Source organism: Eumetopias jubatus, unplaced genomic scaffold (assembly GCF_037043125.1).
Source record: "Eumetopias jubatus isolate StellerSeaLion01/CBP00866 unplaced genomic scaffold, mEumJub1_p1.0 scaffold_11, whole genome shotgun sequence".
Taxonomy (NCBI): domain Eukaryota; kingdom Metazoa; phylum Chordata; class Mammalia; order Carnivora; family Otariidae; genus Eumetopias; species Eumetopias jubatus.
Window position 1 is genome coordinate 113856655 of NW_028274817.1, and position 19446 is coordinate 113876100.

The 19446-nt window shown below is 39.3% G+C and overlaps 1 protein-coding gene across 1 annotated transcript in view; it reads right to left on the bottom strand.

Moving 5' to 3' along the window:
• Nucleotides 1-19446, bottom strand: part of REPS2 (RALBP1 associated Eps domain containing 2) — a 191663-nt gene that overhangs the window by 13580 nt on the left and 158637 nt on the right. Inside the window, exon 18 of the mRNA XM_088028580.1 lies at nucleotides 8517-8622. Within this exon, the coding sequence (XP_087884706.1) occupies nucleotides 8517-8622 (106 nt within the window). The remainder of the gene's footprint in view (nucleotides 1-8516; nucleotides 8623-19446) is intronic.

A 19446-nucleotide genomic window follows, 5' to 3' on the forward strand; every position in this document is an offset into this window, starting at 1 on the left:
CAAAAAGAGTGAAGAAAGGCTACATTATCTATAGGGTACCATCAAAAGAAATAATATGTGATTTGCTGGACTTTCAGAAGTTGGAAAGAGAAGGGGGCAGAAAACTTATTTAAATAAATAATGGCTGATGAGAAATATGGATACAAGTCCATAAAGCTCATAGACCACCAAACTCAACTTAAAGAGATCCTCTTCAAGATTCATTATAATAAAACTGTCAAAAATCAAAGAGAGACCATCTTAAAAGCAGCAAGAGAAAAGAAGTTTGTAACTTACAAGCAAAGCCCCAAAAGGCTCTCAGCAGATTTCTCAGCAAGCACTTTACAGACAGGCCAGGATAGAGTGGGATAATATATTCAAAGTGCTAAAAGAAAAAAAAAATGTCAACCAAGAACACTCTATTTGGCAAAGTAATCCTTCAGAAATGAAGAAGGATTAAACACTTTCCCAGAAAAACAAAAGCTGAGTGGGTTCATCAACATTAGACCAGCCTTGCCAAGAAAGCTGAAATGAAAGAATGCTAATCGGCAACATGAAAACATAAAAAAATACAACATACTGGTAAATGTAAGTATATAGTAAGATTCAGAATACTCTAATACTGTAATATGATGGGGTGTCAACCACTTAACTCTATTACAAGGTAAAAGGACAAGAGAATCAAAAGTACCTACGGCTATTTACAAATCAATCAATGTGATACATCACACATTATCAAGAGGAAGGATAAAAACCCCATGACTATCTCAATAGATGCAAAAAACACATATGACAAAGTACAACATTCATTCATGATAAAGACTCCCAACAAAGTGGGTTTAGAGGTAATACACCTCAACATAATAAAGGCCATCTAATGAAAAACGCACAGCTAACATCATACTCAATGGTGAAAAACTGAAAGCATTACCTCTAAGATCAGGAATAAGATGAGGATGTTTACTCTCACCACTTTTATTCAACATAGTACTGGAAATCCTAGCTGCAGCAATCAGACAAGAAAAAGAAATAAAAGGCATGTAAACCAGTAAAAATAAAGTAAAACTGCCACTATTTGCAGATGAGAATATGAGACACAGAAAACCCTAAAGACAGCACCAAAAAAATATTAGAATAAGTGAATTCAGTGAAGTTGCAGAATACAAAATTAATATACATAAACCTCTTGTATTTCTAAATACTAATAATGAAGTAGCAGAAAGAGAAATTAAGAAAACAATCCCATTGACATTTGCATCAGAAAGAATAAAATAGCTAAGAATAAAATTAACCAAGGAGGTGAAAGACCTGTACTCTGAAAACTATAAGACACTGATGAAAGAAACTGAAGATGACAAAAACAAATGGAAAGATATTCCATGCTCATGGATCAGGGGAACAAATATTTTTAAAATGTCCATACTACCCAAAGCACTCTACAGATTCAATGCAATCCCTATCAAAATACCAACAGCGTTGGCTCAGCTGGTTAAGCGACTGCCTTTGGCTCAGGTCATGATCCTGGAGTCCCGGGATCAAGTCCCACATCGGGCTCCCTGCTCAGCGGGGAGTCTGCTTCTCCCTCTGACCCTCTTCCCTCTCGTGCTCTCTATCTCTCATTCTCTCTCTCTCAAATAAATAAATAAAATCTTAAAAAAAAATACCAACAGTATTTTTCACAGAACTAGAACAAATAATCCTAAATTTCACATGGAACCACAAAAGACGTCAAATAGCCAAAGCCAACTTGAGAAAAAAGAACAAAGCTGGAGGTACCACAATCCCAGATTTCAAGATATACCACAAAACTGTAGTAATCAGAACAGTGTGGTACTGGCACAAAAAGAGACACACAGATCAACAGAACAGAATAGAGAGCCCAGAAATAAACCCACTTATAGGGTAAATTAATCTATGACAAAGGAGGCAAGAATAGCCAATGGGAAAAAGTTTCTTCAATAAATGGTGTTGGGAAAACTGGATAGCTACATGCAAAAGAATGAAATTGGATCATTTTCTTACACTATACACAAACATAAATTCAAAGTGGATTAAGACTAAATGTGAGACCTGAAACCATAAAACTCCTAAAAGAAAACATAGGCAGTAATCTCTTGGCTTTCAGCCTTAGCAACATTTATGGATATGTCTCCTGAGGCAAGGGAAAATAAACTAATAGGACTATACCAAAATAAAAAGCTTTTGCACAGCCAAGAAAACCATCAGCAAAAAGGCAACCTAATGAATAAGGGAAGATATCTGCAAATGATTTATCTGATGAGGGATTAATATTCAAAATATATAAAAGACTTATACAACTTATACGATACCAAAACAAAACCCAATCCAATTAAAAAATGGGCAAAGGACATATTTAGGTCATTTTTCCAAAGAAGACATACAAATGACCACCAGACACACATGAAAAGATGTTCCACATCTCTAGTTATTGGAGAAAGGCAAGTCAAAATCACAGTGCAATATCACCTTACACCTGTCAAAATGGCTAGTATCAAAAAGATATGAAATAACAAGGGTTAGTGAGGATATGAAGAAAAAGGAACACTCATGCACTGTTAGTGGGGATGCAAATTGGTGCAGCCACTATGGGAAACATATGAAGATTCCTCAAAAAAAGGAAAAAAAACTACCATATGACCCAGTAATTCCAATATTAAGTGTTTATCCAAAGAAAATTAAAAAACACTAATTCGAAAAGATATAGGCACCCCTATGTTTACTGCAGCATTATTTAAAATAGCCAAGATACAGAAGCAACCCAAGTGTCTATCAATAGATGAACAGGTAAAAACATGTGATACACACACACACACACACACACACACACACACACACACACACACGGGAATATTACTCAGCCATAAAAAAAAAAAATGAAATCCTGCGATTTGCAGCAACGTGGATGGACCTAAAAGGTACAATGCTAAAGTGAACTATGTCAGACAGAGAATGACAAATACCATATGATTCCACTTATACGTGGAATCTAAAAAATAAAACAAATGAACAAACAAACAAAAAGGACTCTTAAATACACAGAACAAACTCGTGGATGCCAGAGAGGAGGTGAGTGGAAGGATGGGCAAAATAGGTGAAGTGGATTAAGAGGTACAAAATTTCAGTTATAAGATAAATAAGTCATGGAGATGAAAAGTACAGCATAGGGAATATAGTCGATAATATTATAATAACACTGCCTGCTGACAGATGGTGACTACACTTGTGGTAGTGAGTGCTGAGTAATATATAGAATTGCAGAATCACTGTGTTATACGCCTGAAACTAATGTAACATTGTATTTCACCTATACTTCAATAATAAATAAATAAATAAAAAGCAAATCAGTATCATATGGGGAAGCAGAGTGCCAAAGGTGCTGGAGACTTGGTATTACTCCTCCTCTGCTCTGTTACACAGTAGCTAAGTGACCATGGGCCGGTCACACAGATTTCAAGGGCCTTGCTATGCCCATCTGTTGAAGGAGGGTTTCCAAGTTCCCTTAAAGCTCTGAAATTCTATGATTTAGAATCCTAAAAATCAAGTACATAAAACATTAATAGGCACAATGCTAGAGTGACAAGCATCCAGTTAATACTTTTAGGAAAAAAAGTGAGGTAGTAACTTTTAACAAGAATTAATACAATGAGGGCAATAAAAATTATTTCACTCCTGAACAACCAATAGGTCAAAGAAGAAATCAAGAATGATCTTGAAACAAATGAAAATGGAAACACAACATACCAAAACAAATGACCAACAGGTACGTAAAAAGATGCCCAGCATCAGCAATCACCAAGGAAATGTAAATCAAAACCACAATGAAAGGCACGTGGCTGGCTCAGCTGGTGGAGTATGCAACTCTTGATCTCAGGGCTGTGAGTTCAAGCCCCACATTGGGTGTGGAGCCTACTTAAAAAAAAAAAAACTACAATGAGATATCACCTCACACCTGTTAGAACGGCTATTATCAAAAAGGTAAGAAGAGATAAGTGTTGCCAAAAATGTGGAGAAAAGGGAATCCTTGTGCACTGTTGGTAGGAATGTAAATTGGTGCAGCCACCATGGAGAACAGCATGGAGGTTCCTCAATATTAAAAAAAGAACTACCACATGATCCAGCAATCCCACTTCTGGGTATCCAAATGAAATAAAAATCAGGATCTCAAAGGGATATCTCCACTCCCATGTTCACTGCAGTATTATTTACAACAGCCAAGCTATGGCAACATCAGTATCTGTCTACAGATGAATGGATAAAGATGTAGTACATACATACAACGGAGTACCATTCAGCCATAAGAAAGAAGGAAATCCTGTCATTTGTGACATGGATGGACCATGTAGGCGCTATGCCAAGGGAAGTAAGTCAGACAGAGAAAGGCAAATACTGCATGATACCACCTGTGTGTGAAAAAGCCAAATTCATAGAAACAGAAAGTAGAATGGAAGTTGCCAGGAGCTGGAGGGGAAATGGAGAGATGTTAACCAAGGGTGCAAAGTTCCAGTTATAAGATGAGTCAGTTCTAGGGATCTAATGTACAACATGATGTCTATAGTTAGCAATACTACATTTCATACTTCAAAGCTGCCAAGAAAGTAAATCTTAAATGTTCTCACCACATAAAAGAACTGGTAATTATGTGAGGTGACAAAGGTATTAACAGTACTATGATAATCATATTGCAATATGTAAACGTATCAAATCAACATGTTGATACCTATACACAGTGTTAAATGTCAATTATATCTCAATAAAGCTGAAAAAGATAGAACTACCAAATATGATCCAGCTTCTGGGTATATATCCAAAGGAATTAAAATCAGTATCTTGAAGAGATTATCTGTACTCTCATGTTCACTGTGGCATTATTCACAGTAGCCAAGACATGGAAGGAACCTAAATGTCTACCAATGGACAAATGGATAAAGAAAATATATACACATACAATGGAATATTATTCAGCCTTTAAAAAGAAAGAAATTCAGCCATTTGAAACAACACAGATAAACTTGGAGGACATTACACTAAGGGAAATGAGCCAGACACAGAAGGACAAATGCTAAGTGACACCACTCATATGAGGAATCTACAACAGTCAAACTCCTAGAAGGAGAGTAGAGAATGGTGGTTGTCAGGGGCTGGGGGAAATGGGGAAGTACTATTCAAAGGGTACAAAGTTTCAGTTACACAGAATGAGTAAGGCCCAGAGATCTACTATACAGCATAGTGCCTACAATGAATTACACTGTAGTATATAATTAAAAATTTGCCAAGAGGGCAGATCTTATGTTAAGTGTTCTTGTCATGTTCACAAAATAATAATGATGATAATAATAAGAGGGGGAAGAAAACTTTTAGATGTGATGAATAGTTTTATGGCATAAATTGTAGTGATGGGTCCATGGATATATAATTATCTTCCAACTGTATGTATCACATTGCATACATTAAATATGCATCGTTTTTTGTGTATCAATCATACCTCAATTAAAGTGGTTTAAAAAAGTAACTTAAGACCTAAATGCAAAAGCTAAAACAATAATGGCTTTAAAAGAAAACACAGAAGACTATCTTCATAATTTAGATGTAGGCAGTTTCCTTATATAAGAAGAAAATAAGAACCATAAGAGAAAAACACCTGATAAATTAGACTGTTTAAAAATTAAAAATACCTGTTCTTGAAAAGATACAGTTAAGAAAATGAAAGACTGGAAGAAACATTTATAAAACAGGTATCTGACAAAGGACTAGGAACCAAGATAATATAAAAAGCATCTACTTACAGTGCCACAAAAAAAGAGAAAAAACGATTTTTTAAATGGCCAGATATTTCGAACACTTCATAAAATAAAATATGTGAAAGGTAAATAATTTTAATAAAAAATGCTCGGCAAAATTAAGCATCAAGGAGATGCAAAATAAAAACTAAATCACCACAGGATCAACAAGAATTAAAAGACCACCACCAAATGTTGGCAAGGATGTGGAATAACAGGAACTCTCACACTCTAGTGGGAGGAGTGCAAAATGCTACAACCACTTTGGGAAAAGCTCTAGCAGTTTCTTTTCTTTTTTTCTTTTTAAAGATTTTATTTATTTATTTGACAGAGGGAGAGAGAGGAGAGAGAGAGAGAGAGCGAGAGCACAAGCAGGGGGAGCGGCAGGCAGAGGGAAAGGGAGAAGCGGGCTCCCCGCTGAGCAGAGAGTCCGACGACGTGGGGCTCGATCCCAGGACCCTGAGATCATGACCTGAGCCAAAGGGCAGACGCTTCACTGACTAAGCCACCCAGGCACCCCAAGCTCTAGCAGTTTCTAATAAAACTAATCACATATGTTCGCCACATTACCTACTAATCCAAATCTTAGGTACTTCCCCAAGAGAAATGACGACATATTTCCACACAAAGACTTACTCAAGAATGTGGTTTTCTTCAAAATAGCCAAAAACTAGCAACAGCTCACATGTCTATTAATAGAAGAACTGATAACGAAATTGTAGAATAATCACTCAATGGAATACTATCCAGCAGTAAAAAGGAATGGATTACTGACACATGCGTTATCAATGATTCTCAAAAATGTAATACTAAGTGAAATAAGCTTTACATAAAAGTACGTGTTAGGGAACACCATTTATATAAAGTTACAGAATAAACAACATTATGACATAACAAAGTCAGAACAGTGGTTGCCTCTGTGTGCATGGGGCAGGAACTGACAGGGAAGGAGCATGAGGGAGCCTTGTAGGATGATGGTAATGTTCTGTATCTTGATAGGGGTTTGGGTTCCATAAGTATATGCATTTGTAAAAATTCAGCAAATGGCACACTTAGCATCTGTGCATTCATTCTATGTAAAACTCACATCATCAGAAAAACCTGTAAAAATACTGAACTCTAGTTACTGATCTGCATGTTGCAGTATTTAGGGGATGCATACAGATGTCTGCAATTTACTGAAAAACATGTTAAAAATAAGGTAGACTGAGGAACAGAGGGGTAGATATGTGATAAAACTAGTAAAATGTTAAAAGAGTTGGCTATAAACGTATTTACCATAGGATTCTTTCACCTTTCTTGTATGCTTAAAAATGTTCATAATAAAATATCGGGGCAAAGGGGGAGTAATAAAAGAGAAATCAAAGAAGGAAGAAATAGCACAAAATGCTAAGGAAGAAGCACCAGGAAGGGAGGGAAGGAGGGAGAGAGGGAGGTAGTGGAAGGAACAGGAAAAAAGTATAGTAGTCCAAAAGTCAGTGAGAGGGGCCTTTTCAGAGGAGGCAATGGCCAATTGTGTAGAATTCTTTTGAAAATTCGAGTAACATTGAAACAGGCCCATTGGATTTGGTTGTAGGAGGGGTGTGAATGGAGTAGAGCAAAGCCACACTGAAGTGGAGAGAGAGAGAGCTGTTGGTGAGGAAGGAGAGTAAATGAAAACAACTCCTAAGAAACTAGCTGGGAAGGAGAGCAGAGAGAGGGGGCTGCAATTGAAGAAGGATGTGCAGTCAAAATAATGGACAATACTGGAGCACGTTTATGTGGATGGGAATGATGCAGTAGAGAATCAGGGGATGCAGTAGGTAGAACTGTGTCCCCCAAAATGATACGCTTAAAGTCCTAACTCCCAGCACCTGTAAATGTGACCTCACAGAGAAATAGGACCTTTGTGAATGTAATTTAATTAAAATGTGGTTATGCTAAACTAGGGCAGGCTTTAATTCAATGACTGGTGTCCCTGTAAGAAGAGGACACAATAAGAGGAGGAATTTGGACACAGACACAGAGAGACCCAGAGAGAAGACCATGTGACAGTGAAGACAGATATTGGAATAACACATCTGGAAGCCAGGGAATGCCCAGGATTGCCAGCCACTACTAGAAGCAAAGAAGAAAGAAGGATTCTCCCCTAGAGCCTTCAGAGATAGAGCACGGCTCTGCTGACACCTTGATTTCAGACTTCTAGCCTCCAGAGTTGTGAGAAGTGATTTCTGGTACTTTCAGCCACCAAGGTTATAGTATTTTGTTATGGCAGTCCTGGAAAACTAAAACAGGGGAGATGAATGGTGAAGAGAAAGAGGTGGTAAGGAGAGAGGTGATGTTCTTGAGAAGGTGATATGGAACCATTTGCCCGCCGGAGGGTCGGGCCTTTGATAGTGTCAGTGCTACCCTCTTCCACCTACGTAAGTATAGCATCATTCAGGGAGGATCTAAACAATCAAGGGCTCGTCCAGAAGCTTTCGGGAATGAAGAATGCTATAGACAGCCTTTGTAATAGATTCTCTATCCTAGTCACTAATACACAATATGTAGCCTGCATATTCAAGTTGCTAGTCTTCCTCTAAACATATAAGAACCAACCCATGAAACTTAAGTGCAGCAATTCTCTACCTTCCAAAAGAGGTTTGAGAACAAAGATGCAAGTCTTACCAACAGGAATGGAACCAGGTGCTCAGCCAATGGTCAAAACAAAACCACCAGAAGAAAAGCCTAGTAATCCAATTTTGGGAAGCTCCTTACCTTGAGCTGCTGTTGAAGTTCACTGTTCAGCCGGGCCAGCACTGCATTTGCCTCTTTATTTTTGCGGATAGCAGTTTGAATAGCCTTCTTCTGTTTGGAAGACTGTCTATAAAAAAGTACAAACAGTTCAGTGAAATAGAACTCAAAGGTCTGGACCCTTGTGGGTCAGAACACTCTGATTCATGAGAAGTGCTCAACTAACAAGGGGCTAATGTCACAGGGCTCCAAAAAGAAAATCATATATTCACAGGCAGGCAGGCAGGCAGACACATACACACCAAATGAAACAAATTTGTCCGGATGAATTATTTACACCTGAAGTACTTCCCATTTTATAACTTGAAAGAAAAGCTGTGAATTGGACCTTTTCAAACTCCGCATTCCATTTATTCCAAGACATTTTAATAAGTATTTCTTCCTGACAAACCACATTAACTAGAATGCCCTTTTTGTGTAAGCCTTAATGGCATTTAAAAGACCTGCAGGTGGCCCCTGTGGACAAGTCTGAAGGAAATGAATAGAACATTCTCTTTAGGAAAAATCCTACATTAACTTAGCCGGCCTATACAACTCTCCTTCATTTCTTTATTATTAGGCATGAATGCCTGAATGTGTCTATGTGTGTGAGGATGCTCAGGTATGTGCATATACCAGCATACATCTGTGGCACTTGAGAAAATGTTTTAATACCACTATTGCCAAATTAAGTCAATAGTAAATTCACAGAGCAGGTATAACTAGGGTGACCATATGTTCTACTTTGCCCATTACAGTCTCTGCTTACACTGTTTGACTGGCCCTAATTATTCTTAGAACCCTCTTTCTCCCTCAAAGCTGTCTACAGTTGGGATGATATATCAACACGATGGTATAACCTACAGCCTTATATCCCACAGCAAAAAATACTGAATTCGCAGAGCAAAAGGGCAATTTAAGTTCCCCTAGGAAAACAGACATATGTGCAATCCGTGAGACGTAGGTTCTATGCCGGGGCAACTTAACCGGAATGCAGTGACCATTGTGGAGATCTGATTAATATTCACTGAGAATATACACTATGCTACCCACTCTGCTAATCTGCTGAAGGCATACTCCATTCCCCAAGAAGTTGGAAGATTAATTTTTTCATCCATAAATAGGCAGGGAAGAGGCTTTAAAATCTACTTTTGGAAAGATAAGGATTGGATTTCCAGTTTCAGGACAATGTGGAGTAGACATACTTCTCTCTACCCCACCAACTACAGTTAAAATCCCGGACATAATATATAAGACAAACATAAGATCACTCCAAAAAGTGGAGTGAAGAAGGCAAACCAGCCGAGGAACTCAGTACTCAGGGAAACACATAGCAGTGAATTCCCTGGGTTTTCTTTTTTGCTTCATATATCCCGGACTGGATGGTGGAGAAGTCAGCAATCCATAAATGTCAATAAGGGTAGACAATAAAAAGCCTCCCCCAACCCAAATCCTGCTCTCTCCAGACTTGGAAAGGGGCAGCCTAGCAAGATATAAATTAGACACAATATCTCTCCTGGACATAGATGCAAAATCTTTAACAAAATATTAACAAACAGAATTTAGCAATGTATTAAAAACTTATACACCATGACCAAGAGAGCTTTATTCCAGAGATGGAAGGCTGATTCAATATTCAAAAGTCAATCAGTGCAATCCACCATCCTAACAGATTGAAAGAAAAAAATCACATATCAACTGATATAGAAAAATCACCTGATAAAACTCAATACCCATTCATGACAAAAACTCTCAGAAAACTGAATAGAGGCCAACTCGTCCAACTTGATGAAAAACTTCTACCAAAAAACTACAGCTGACATCATACATAATGAAAAACTGAATGCTTTCCCCCCTGAGATGAGGAACAAAGCAAGGATTTCTACTTTCATTACTATTTTCAACACAGTGCTAGAAGTCCTAGCCAACACAGTAATGCAAGAAAAGGAAATAAAAGGTACACATATTGAAAAGAATGAAACTGTCCCTATCAGCAGATGACATGATGGCCTACATAGAAAATTCCAAGGAATCTATAAAAAAATCCTCCGAACTAATAAAAATGAGTTTGGAGGAGAGAAGATTAACACAGAAAAATCAAAAGAACGGGGGCGCTTGGGTGGCTCAGTCAGTCAAGCATCCAGCTCTTGATTTTGGCTCAGGTCATGATCTCTGGGTTGTGGGATCGAGCCCGGCATTGGGCTCTGTACTCAGGGTGGAGTCTGCTTGTCCCTCTTCCTCTGCTCCTCTCCCTCCCTCTCTCTCTGATAAATAATCTTTTTAAAAAATCAATAGAATTTTGATACACTAACATTGAATACTTGGGGAAAAAACAAAAATATAGTATCATTTACAAAGCTTCAAACTGAAGTTCTTAGATATATCAAACATACACAAGATTTACATGCTGAAAACTATACAATAGTAATGAAAAATAGGATCAAAATAGAGAAATATTTATCATGTTCATGGATTGAATGACTTAAAATAGTAAAGATGCCAAATCTCCTCAGATTAATATAAAGGTTTAACACAATTCCCTTTTAAAAAGTTATTTATTTATTTGTTTGTTTGTTTGTTTATTTATTTATTTGAGAGAGAAAGAGACACGCAAGAAGAACACAAGCCGGGGGAGGAGGGGCAGAGGGAGATGGAGAAGCAGGCTCCCTGCTGAGCAGGGAGCCCCACGGGGCACTTGATCCCAGGACCCCAGGATCATGACCTGAGCTGAAAGCAAATGCTTAACCAACTGAGCCACCGAGGTACCCCAAAGGTTTAGCACAATTCGTACTGAAATCTCAGCAAGAATTTTTGTGGATCAAGACAAAATTATTCTAAAATTTATATGGAAAGTTAGAGGAATTAGAATACCTAAAACAATTTTGAAAAATCATAATAAAAGTGGGAGAAATAGAAGACATTTTATTATATAGCTATAATAATCAAGGAAATAAGTAATGAAGACAGTAATCAAGACTGTGCGGTACTGGCAGAGGGAAACACACATCGATCAGTGGAACAGAATAGAGAACCCAGAAACACACTCACACTAGTACAGACAACTTACTTTTGACAGAGGGGCAAAAGCAAGTCAATGGAGCAAGAACAGCTTTTTCTTTTTTTTTTTTTTTAAGATTTATTTTATTTTGGGCGCCTGGGTGGCTCAGTCGGTTAAGCGACTGCCTTTGGCTCAGGTCATGATCCTGGAGTCCCGGGATCGAGTCCCGCATCGGGCTCCCTGCTCAGCGAGGGGCCTGCTTCTCCCTCTAACCCTCCCCCATCTCATGTACTCTCTCTCTCTCTCTCATTCTCACTCTCTCAAAATAAATAAATAAATCTTTAAAAAAAAAAAAAGATTTGGGGCGCCTGGGTGGCTCAGGCGTTAAGCGTCTGCCTTCGGCTCAGGTCATGGTCCCAGGGTCCTGGGATCAAGCCCCGCATCGGGCTCCCTGCTCCGCGGGAAGCCTGCTTCTCCCTCTCCCACTCCCCCTGCTTGTGTTCCTGCTCTCGTGCTGTCTCTCTCTGTCAAATAAATAAATAAAATCTTAAAAAAAAAATAAAAATAAAAATAAAAAATAAAAAAAAAGATTTATTTTATTTTTAGAGAGAGAGCAAGCGTGCCTGACTGAGGGGTGGGGCAGAGGGAGAGAATCTTTCAACTGCACCCCCCAAACTGCTGAGCACAGAGTGGGGAGCCCAATGCAGGGCTCAATCCCACCACCCATGAGATCATGACCTGAGCCAAAACCAAGAGTCAGACACTCAACCAACTGAGCCACCCTGGCATCCCAAGAATAACCTTTTCAACCAACAGCGCCGAAGCAATTCAACATCCACAGGCCAAGAACCCTGACCCAGATCTTACACAAACAACACAAAATGGATCAAGCAACTTAAATATAAAGTGTAAAATTATATAACTTTTAGAATAAAACATAAGAGAAAATCTTCAGGACCTAGGGCTTGTTCGTGAAGAGGTTTTAGATGTAACAACAAAAGCACAATCCATAAAAGAAAAAAAATAAGTTGGACTTCTTCAAAATTTTAAAAACTTTTGTATTGCAAACGACTGTTAAGAGGATGAAATGACAAGCTATAGACTGAGAGAAAATATTTGCAAACCACATTCCTGACAATTGATATGTATTTAAAATACGTAAAAAGAACTCTCAAATCTCAACAACAAAAAAACAATTCAATTAGAAAATGGGCAAAGGACATGAAGAGACATGTTACCAAAGAGGATATATGATGGCAAATATACACATGAAAAGACATTCAACATCATTAGCCATTAGGGAAATGCAAATTAAGACCATGATAGGATAAAACTACCCACGTATTTGAACAGCTAAAATAAAAAAATAGTGACAATACCAAATGATGAGGATGTGGAGAAACTGCATCTGTCATACATTGCTGGTGGAAATGTAAAATGGTACAGCCATTTTGGAAAACAACTTGGCAGTTTCTTTTAAAACTAATCATACACTCCGCACACAACCCAGCAATCACACTTTTGGACATTTATACTAGAGAAACAAAAATTTATGCACACACAAGAACCTGTACACAAGATGCTCACAGTCACTTTATTTATAATGCTCAAAAACTAGACACAACCAAAACATCTCTCAACAAGTGAATGACTCAAGAGACTATGGCACTTCCATACCACAGAATATTGCTTAGCAGTGCTGATTGAGATATATAACTTGGATGTCAAGGGACTGTGCCAAGTGAAAAAAGCCAAACTCAGAAGATAATGCTGTGTGATTCTATTTATATAACATTCTCAAAATGGAAAAATTCTAGAGATGGGAAAGAGATCAGTGGTTGCCAGGGGTAAGGAATGGCGAGGAGAGGGTAGGTCTGATTTCTGTACCATGATTACAGTGGCAGTTACAAGACTCTACACATGTGATTAAATGGCATGGAACAATACATATGCTGTCCCAATGTCAGCTGCCCCGTTTTGATATTGTACTATAGTTAGGCAAAATGTAATCATTAAGAGAAACGAGGTAAAAAAGATCCACAGGACCGCTCTGCACTGTTGTTGTAATTTCCTGTGAATCTGTAATTATATCAAAATAAAAGGTTTAAAAAAAACGTTGATCAGAACTTGATGCCCCTCCTTACACTACTACCATACTATGTGTTTCCAGCTCCTAACGGTTTCCTCCTCCTTTAGGAACTGGCTCCATTTCCTTCTACCTCCTCCACAGGGATGGGCCCCTGGCAGGGAGTTCTAGTTGTCTCAAGAAAACCCTCACCTCTATTTTGACACTTGAATGGATGCTGGCCCATGCTGAGCTGACCAGATTCTCCCTCCGAAGGACTTGAGTTACGGCTAATATTTCAGTTCAGCCTGGGCCCGGCACAGTGAGAATGTAATCTCTGGAGTGGAAGGTGCTTGAGAAGTCTTTGTAGATAAAAATGTCAAAAACACCTTAAGAAAACTGAGAGGCATCAGAATGAGCCCCAGAAGGTTTGCAATCTTCTCTTCCAATCCACTCCTGCCACTGATTTCCCTGAATCACCCCTATGTCCTTATAATAAAGAGTATATTTTGCTACCTCAAGTTGCTTTTTATTATTTGCTACCAAAGGAGCCCTAAAATAACACAAAGATAGGATCAAGCCCAGAATACCTCTGAAGGGGTCAGCAAAGTATTTAACCTGCACCACCCTCTTAAGAGTTGTCTCCGGAGTTTCTCTCTTCAGGTTCTCCCTGTGTTTTTACTCACTGTTCCAGGCTGCGCTCTAACTGGCCTGGTTTCCAGGGAGGAAAATGAAGGAATAACGCTTAAGTAGACATTTATTTTGTCTCATTCTATTGTGTGTCATGCTATCTATCAATTCAGAACCACAGCACCGTGAGGCACTGTCCACTCAAGGTTTTGTGGCAGACTATCCTCCAAAACCTGTTCTTGTGCCTTCTCATGTGCAGTAGCCTATCATTCTCAGCTTGAGTGAGGTACATGGCCCTCCAACTAGAAGCTACATTTCCCTGTCTCTCTTGCAGGTAGGCAAGGCCATATGACTAAGTTTGGGCCAAAGCGATCAGAGATGCCACTTCTGAGTCATACCCTTAAAAGTAGTCTTTTCTCTCCATTTGTTCCTCCCCCCTCTCTGGGGCCTAGAATGTGAACATGTTAGGGAGCCATCTTCAACCACACGGATAAAGGCAACCCATCTTCAACCACAAGGATAAAGGCAACCCCCATCTAGAAGAAGAATATGGGAAGGCACCTGGGTTCCTGCACGGAGCTACTCTATGCTTTGGGACCACTCACCAACTCAGACTTTTATACAAGAAAGAAGTCAATTTCTATGTTATTTGAGTGCTTGTTACCTGGGTTTCATTCAAGCAGCTGAACCAATATTTGAAAGAATATAAACTGGGGTCTCTAGATGAGAAAAATCTTAGCCTTCAACCTGAGCCCTGATTTCTCCCAAGGAATTATGAGCACAGCTTCTAAGAATTGAACTTGTATTGCCTTTTCTCTACTTGGAAATAGCAGGTTTTCATTAGGGATGCCACTCATTAACCCCACAGACATTCCAGTACTGCCAACCATGAAGCAGGAAGGAAAACAGAATCCCAACCACACTGAGAATGTCATGCAGGCAAGCAGACACTGCCACACTGGCTGCTGGGCATGCCCTGGGGTGGTCCAGGACACTTTCCGGGGTTACAGAGAAGAGCAAATGCCATGGAGGCGGGCACAGTTTCAGTCACAGTATTGTTATACAACATCCTCTCTCTCTAAACTGTTCAAACCATTCTATTTTCCCAAAGTCCATCTTTATTAGATGCACAAGATGTGAGGGAAAACCAAGTAAGCCAAATTATTTCTTTAAAAAACCTACTTTTGTCCTTACAAGCAGCTCAGTAATTTTGACACAATCCAAGAGTTATTAGTTATAATCTGGACTCAGCAGCTCACTTGGAGAGACTATTTTATTTTTCCTTTGCCCTAAATGAAATAGACAATGACGATATCTGAAGGAGATTTTGTTTCTTACAATAGGTCAGTTCTGACGTTCATTTCCCAAAGAGCTGATGACCATTTTCCAACTAGTTTATTTTTTTGGCCTTTCTTAACCAGTGTTCTGTTAGATAATTAAGAAAATTATTTGTGACTCTTTTCTCAAATTTCCCCAAAACAATACACAGTAAAGACCACTCTACACGCATAGGAGAGAAGTTAAGATCCTACAGACAATGGATGCCTAAGGGCATCAGAGTTTCATTCTTTCCCAGAACCCTGGGTGAGAAAAAACTATACAGACTAACGATCGTGTGTCTGGCTGTCTCTCTCCCCAGGGCTTAAAAAATGATGAACGCTAAGTTGCTTCTTATCACCCCAAAATAAAGTAGTCTAGGAACTAAAACAAGTTGTATGAAATTCCCTGACCCAAAGCTTACATCCCTGACATTTACAGCACTATTTGTGTTGCTGTGCTCACTAGCCTCTCTCGGTCTGACACCATGTGGTCACCTAACTAGTAAGAGAGTATCACAATGAGGGACAGTCACTAAACAGGCAGATAAAAGAAAATATCTCCTTTCAACAAACAATTCGGGGACAACTGTATATCTATATGCAAAAGAATGAAGTGGGGCCCCTTCCTCACACTATACACAAACATGAACTCAAAATTAACCATGGGTTTCAATGTAAGAGCTAAAACTATAAAACCTATAGAAGCAAACACAGGAAAAAATCTTCATGAACTTGGGTTAGGCAGTGGTTTTCAAGCTCTGACACCAAAAGCACAAGTAACAAAAGAAAAAAATAAACTGGACCCCGTCATTAAAAACTTTTGTGCTGCAAATGACACCATCAAGAAAGTGAAATGACAACCTATAGAATGGGAGAAAATACTTGCAAAGCATACATCTGGCAAGGGACTTATATCCAGTATAGGTCAAGAACTCATAAATCAAAATAAAAAGATAAATAATCCAAGCAGGAAAGGGCAAGGGATCTGAACAGACATTTTTCCAAAAAAGATAAACAAATGGCCAATAAGCACATGAAAAGATGCTCAACATCATTAGCCATTAGGGAAATGCAAATCAAAAACACAATGAGATACCCCTTCACACCCACCAGCATGGCTGTAATAATTTTTTTAAAAAAAGGTAACAACAAGGGGCGCCTGGGTGGCTCAGTCAGTTAAGCGTCTGCCTTCAGCTCAGGTCATGATCCCAGGGTTCTGGGATCGAGCCCTGCATCGGGCTCCCTGCTCAGCTGGGAACCTGCTTCTCCCTCTCCCTCTGCTGTTCCGCCTGCTTGTGCTCTCTCTCTCACTATCTTTCTCTGTGTGTCAAATAAATAAATAAATAAAATCTTTATTTAAAAAAAAAACAGGAGAAATTGGAACTCTCATATGTTACTGGCAGGACTGTAAAATGCTGCAGCCACTGTGGAAAACAGTTTGGCAAGTCCTCAAAATATTAAATATAGAGTGACCATATGACCTAGCAATTCCACTTCTAGGTACATACTCAAGACAAATGAAAACATAAGTCCATGCTAAAACTTGTACACACATAGTATACCAGCATTATTCTTTATAGCTTCAAAGTGAGAACAACCCAAATGTCCATCAAGTGATGAGAAGATAAATAAAATGTGGTATATCCATACAATGGGACATTATTTAGCAATAAAAAGGAATCAAGTACTGATTCATGCTACAACACAGATAAACCTTGAACACATTATGTGAACTGAAAAAAAGCAAGCCACAGAAGACCACATGTTGCATGGTCCCATCTACATGAAATGGCCAGAACAGGCAAACCCATAAAGACAGAAAGTAGATTAGTGATTGCCTGGGACATGGGACAGGGAATGGAAAATGACTGCTAATCAGCACAGAATTTCTTTTGGGGGTGATGAAAATGTTCTAAAATTAGTTTGTGACAGCAGTTGAACAACTTTGTGCATATACTAAAAACCACTGAACTGTACACGTAAAAGGGTGAAATGTATGCTATATGAATTGTATCTCAATAAAACTGTTAAAAAAAAAAAAACAGACGAAGGAAAGAAACTGAAAAAGACCTCTGTGTGAGCTCCGCCAGCTGCCCTCCATCCAGTCAGTGGAGCGGGTGTGCTGTAAGCACCACTGACTGACCAGCAGAAATGTGAAGCAGAGACCACAGTGGAAAGCCAGGGTGGCACCCGGAAGCAAGTTTAGCCATCTGTGTCCCTCACAGGGATCCATCCCCCAGGCTTGACAGTGGTGAAACGATGATCAAAGTTCTCAGGGGCCATTAAGGACAAAACAGATTTCCTTTATGGACTGATACCACCAGGGAACTGTCTATTTGGAAAAACAGACAACAAAACCATCCTCTAAAGAGTGCTGCACAGATTCACAATGGGGTTTTGCCTTCAGAAGCAAGTTGCATCCACAGAATCTGTTGCTCCTTTTTCTACAACAGCGTAAGCAGGAGAAACCCACAGTAGCCCCTGGGATCAGCAAGGCCCTGAGAGCACTGTCACAGGGCTTATCTTGAGCAGTGATGTTAGTGAACAGTCCAGTTCACTTGCGAAGTCACGCACAGTAGCAGGTTTCTGCCCTCAACACCTCGCTCAATTTCACTACAGGGTAACTGAGGCAAGTAATAGCCTTTCTTTTTTTTTTTAAATAATTTTTTATTGTTCTGTTAATCACCATACATCATTAGTTTTTGATGTGTTCCATGATTCATTGTTTGTGCATAACACTCAGTGCTCCACGCAGAATGTGCCCTCTTTAATACCCATCACCAGGCTAACCCATCCCCCCACCCACCTCCCCCTAGAACCCTGTTTGTTTTTCAGAGTCCATCGTCTCTAATGGTTCCTCTCCCCCTCCAACTTACTCCCCTTCATTCTTCCCCTCCTGCTATCTTCTTCTTCTTTCTTTTTTAACATATATATTGCATTATTTGTTTCAGAAGTACAGATCCGTGATTCATCAGTCTTGTACAATTCACAGGGCTCACCATAGCACATACCCTCCCCAATGTCTATCACCCAGCCACCCAGTCCCTCCCACCCCCCACCACTCCAGCAACCCTCAGTTTGTTTCCTGAGATTAAGAATTCCTCAAATCAGTGAGGTCATATGATACATGTCTTTCTCTGATTGACTTATTTCGCTCAGCATAACACCCTCCAGTTCCATCCACGTCGTTGCAAATGGCAAGATCTCATTCCTTTTGATGGCTGCATAATATTCCATTGTGTATATATACCACATCTTCTTTATCCATTCATCTCTTGATGGATGTCTTGGCTCTTTCCACACTTTGGCTATTGTGGACATTGCTGCTTTAACATTGGGGTGCACGTACCCCTTCGGATCCCAACATTTGTATCTTTGGGGTAAATACCCAGTAGTGCAATTGCTGGATCGTAGGGTAGCTCTATTTTCAACTGTTTGAGGAACCTCCATACTGTTTTCCAGAGCGGTTGCACCAGCTTGCATTCCCACCAACAGTGTAGGAGGGTTCCCCTTTCTCCGCATCCCCGCCAACATCTGTCGTTTCCTGACTTGTTAATTTTAGCCATTCTGACTGGTGTGAGGTGGTATCTCACTGAGGTTTTGATTTGGATTTCCCTGATGCCGAGCGATGTTGAGCACTTTTTCATGTGTCTGTTGGCCGTTTGGATGTCTTCTTTGGAAAAATGTCTGTTCATGTCTTCTGCCCATTTCTTGATTGGATTCTTTGTTCTTTGGGTGTTGAGTTTGATAAGTTCTTTATAGATTTTGGATACTAGCCCTTTATCTGATATGTCATTTGCAAATATTTTCTCCCATTCTGTCGGTTGTCTTTTGGTTTTGTGGACTGTTTCTTTTGCTGTGCAAAAGCTTTTTATCTTGATGAAATCCCAATAGTTCATTTTT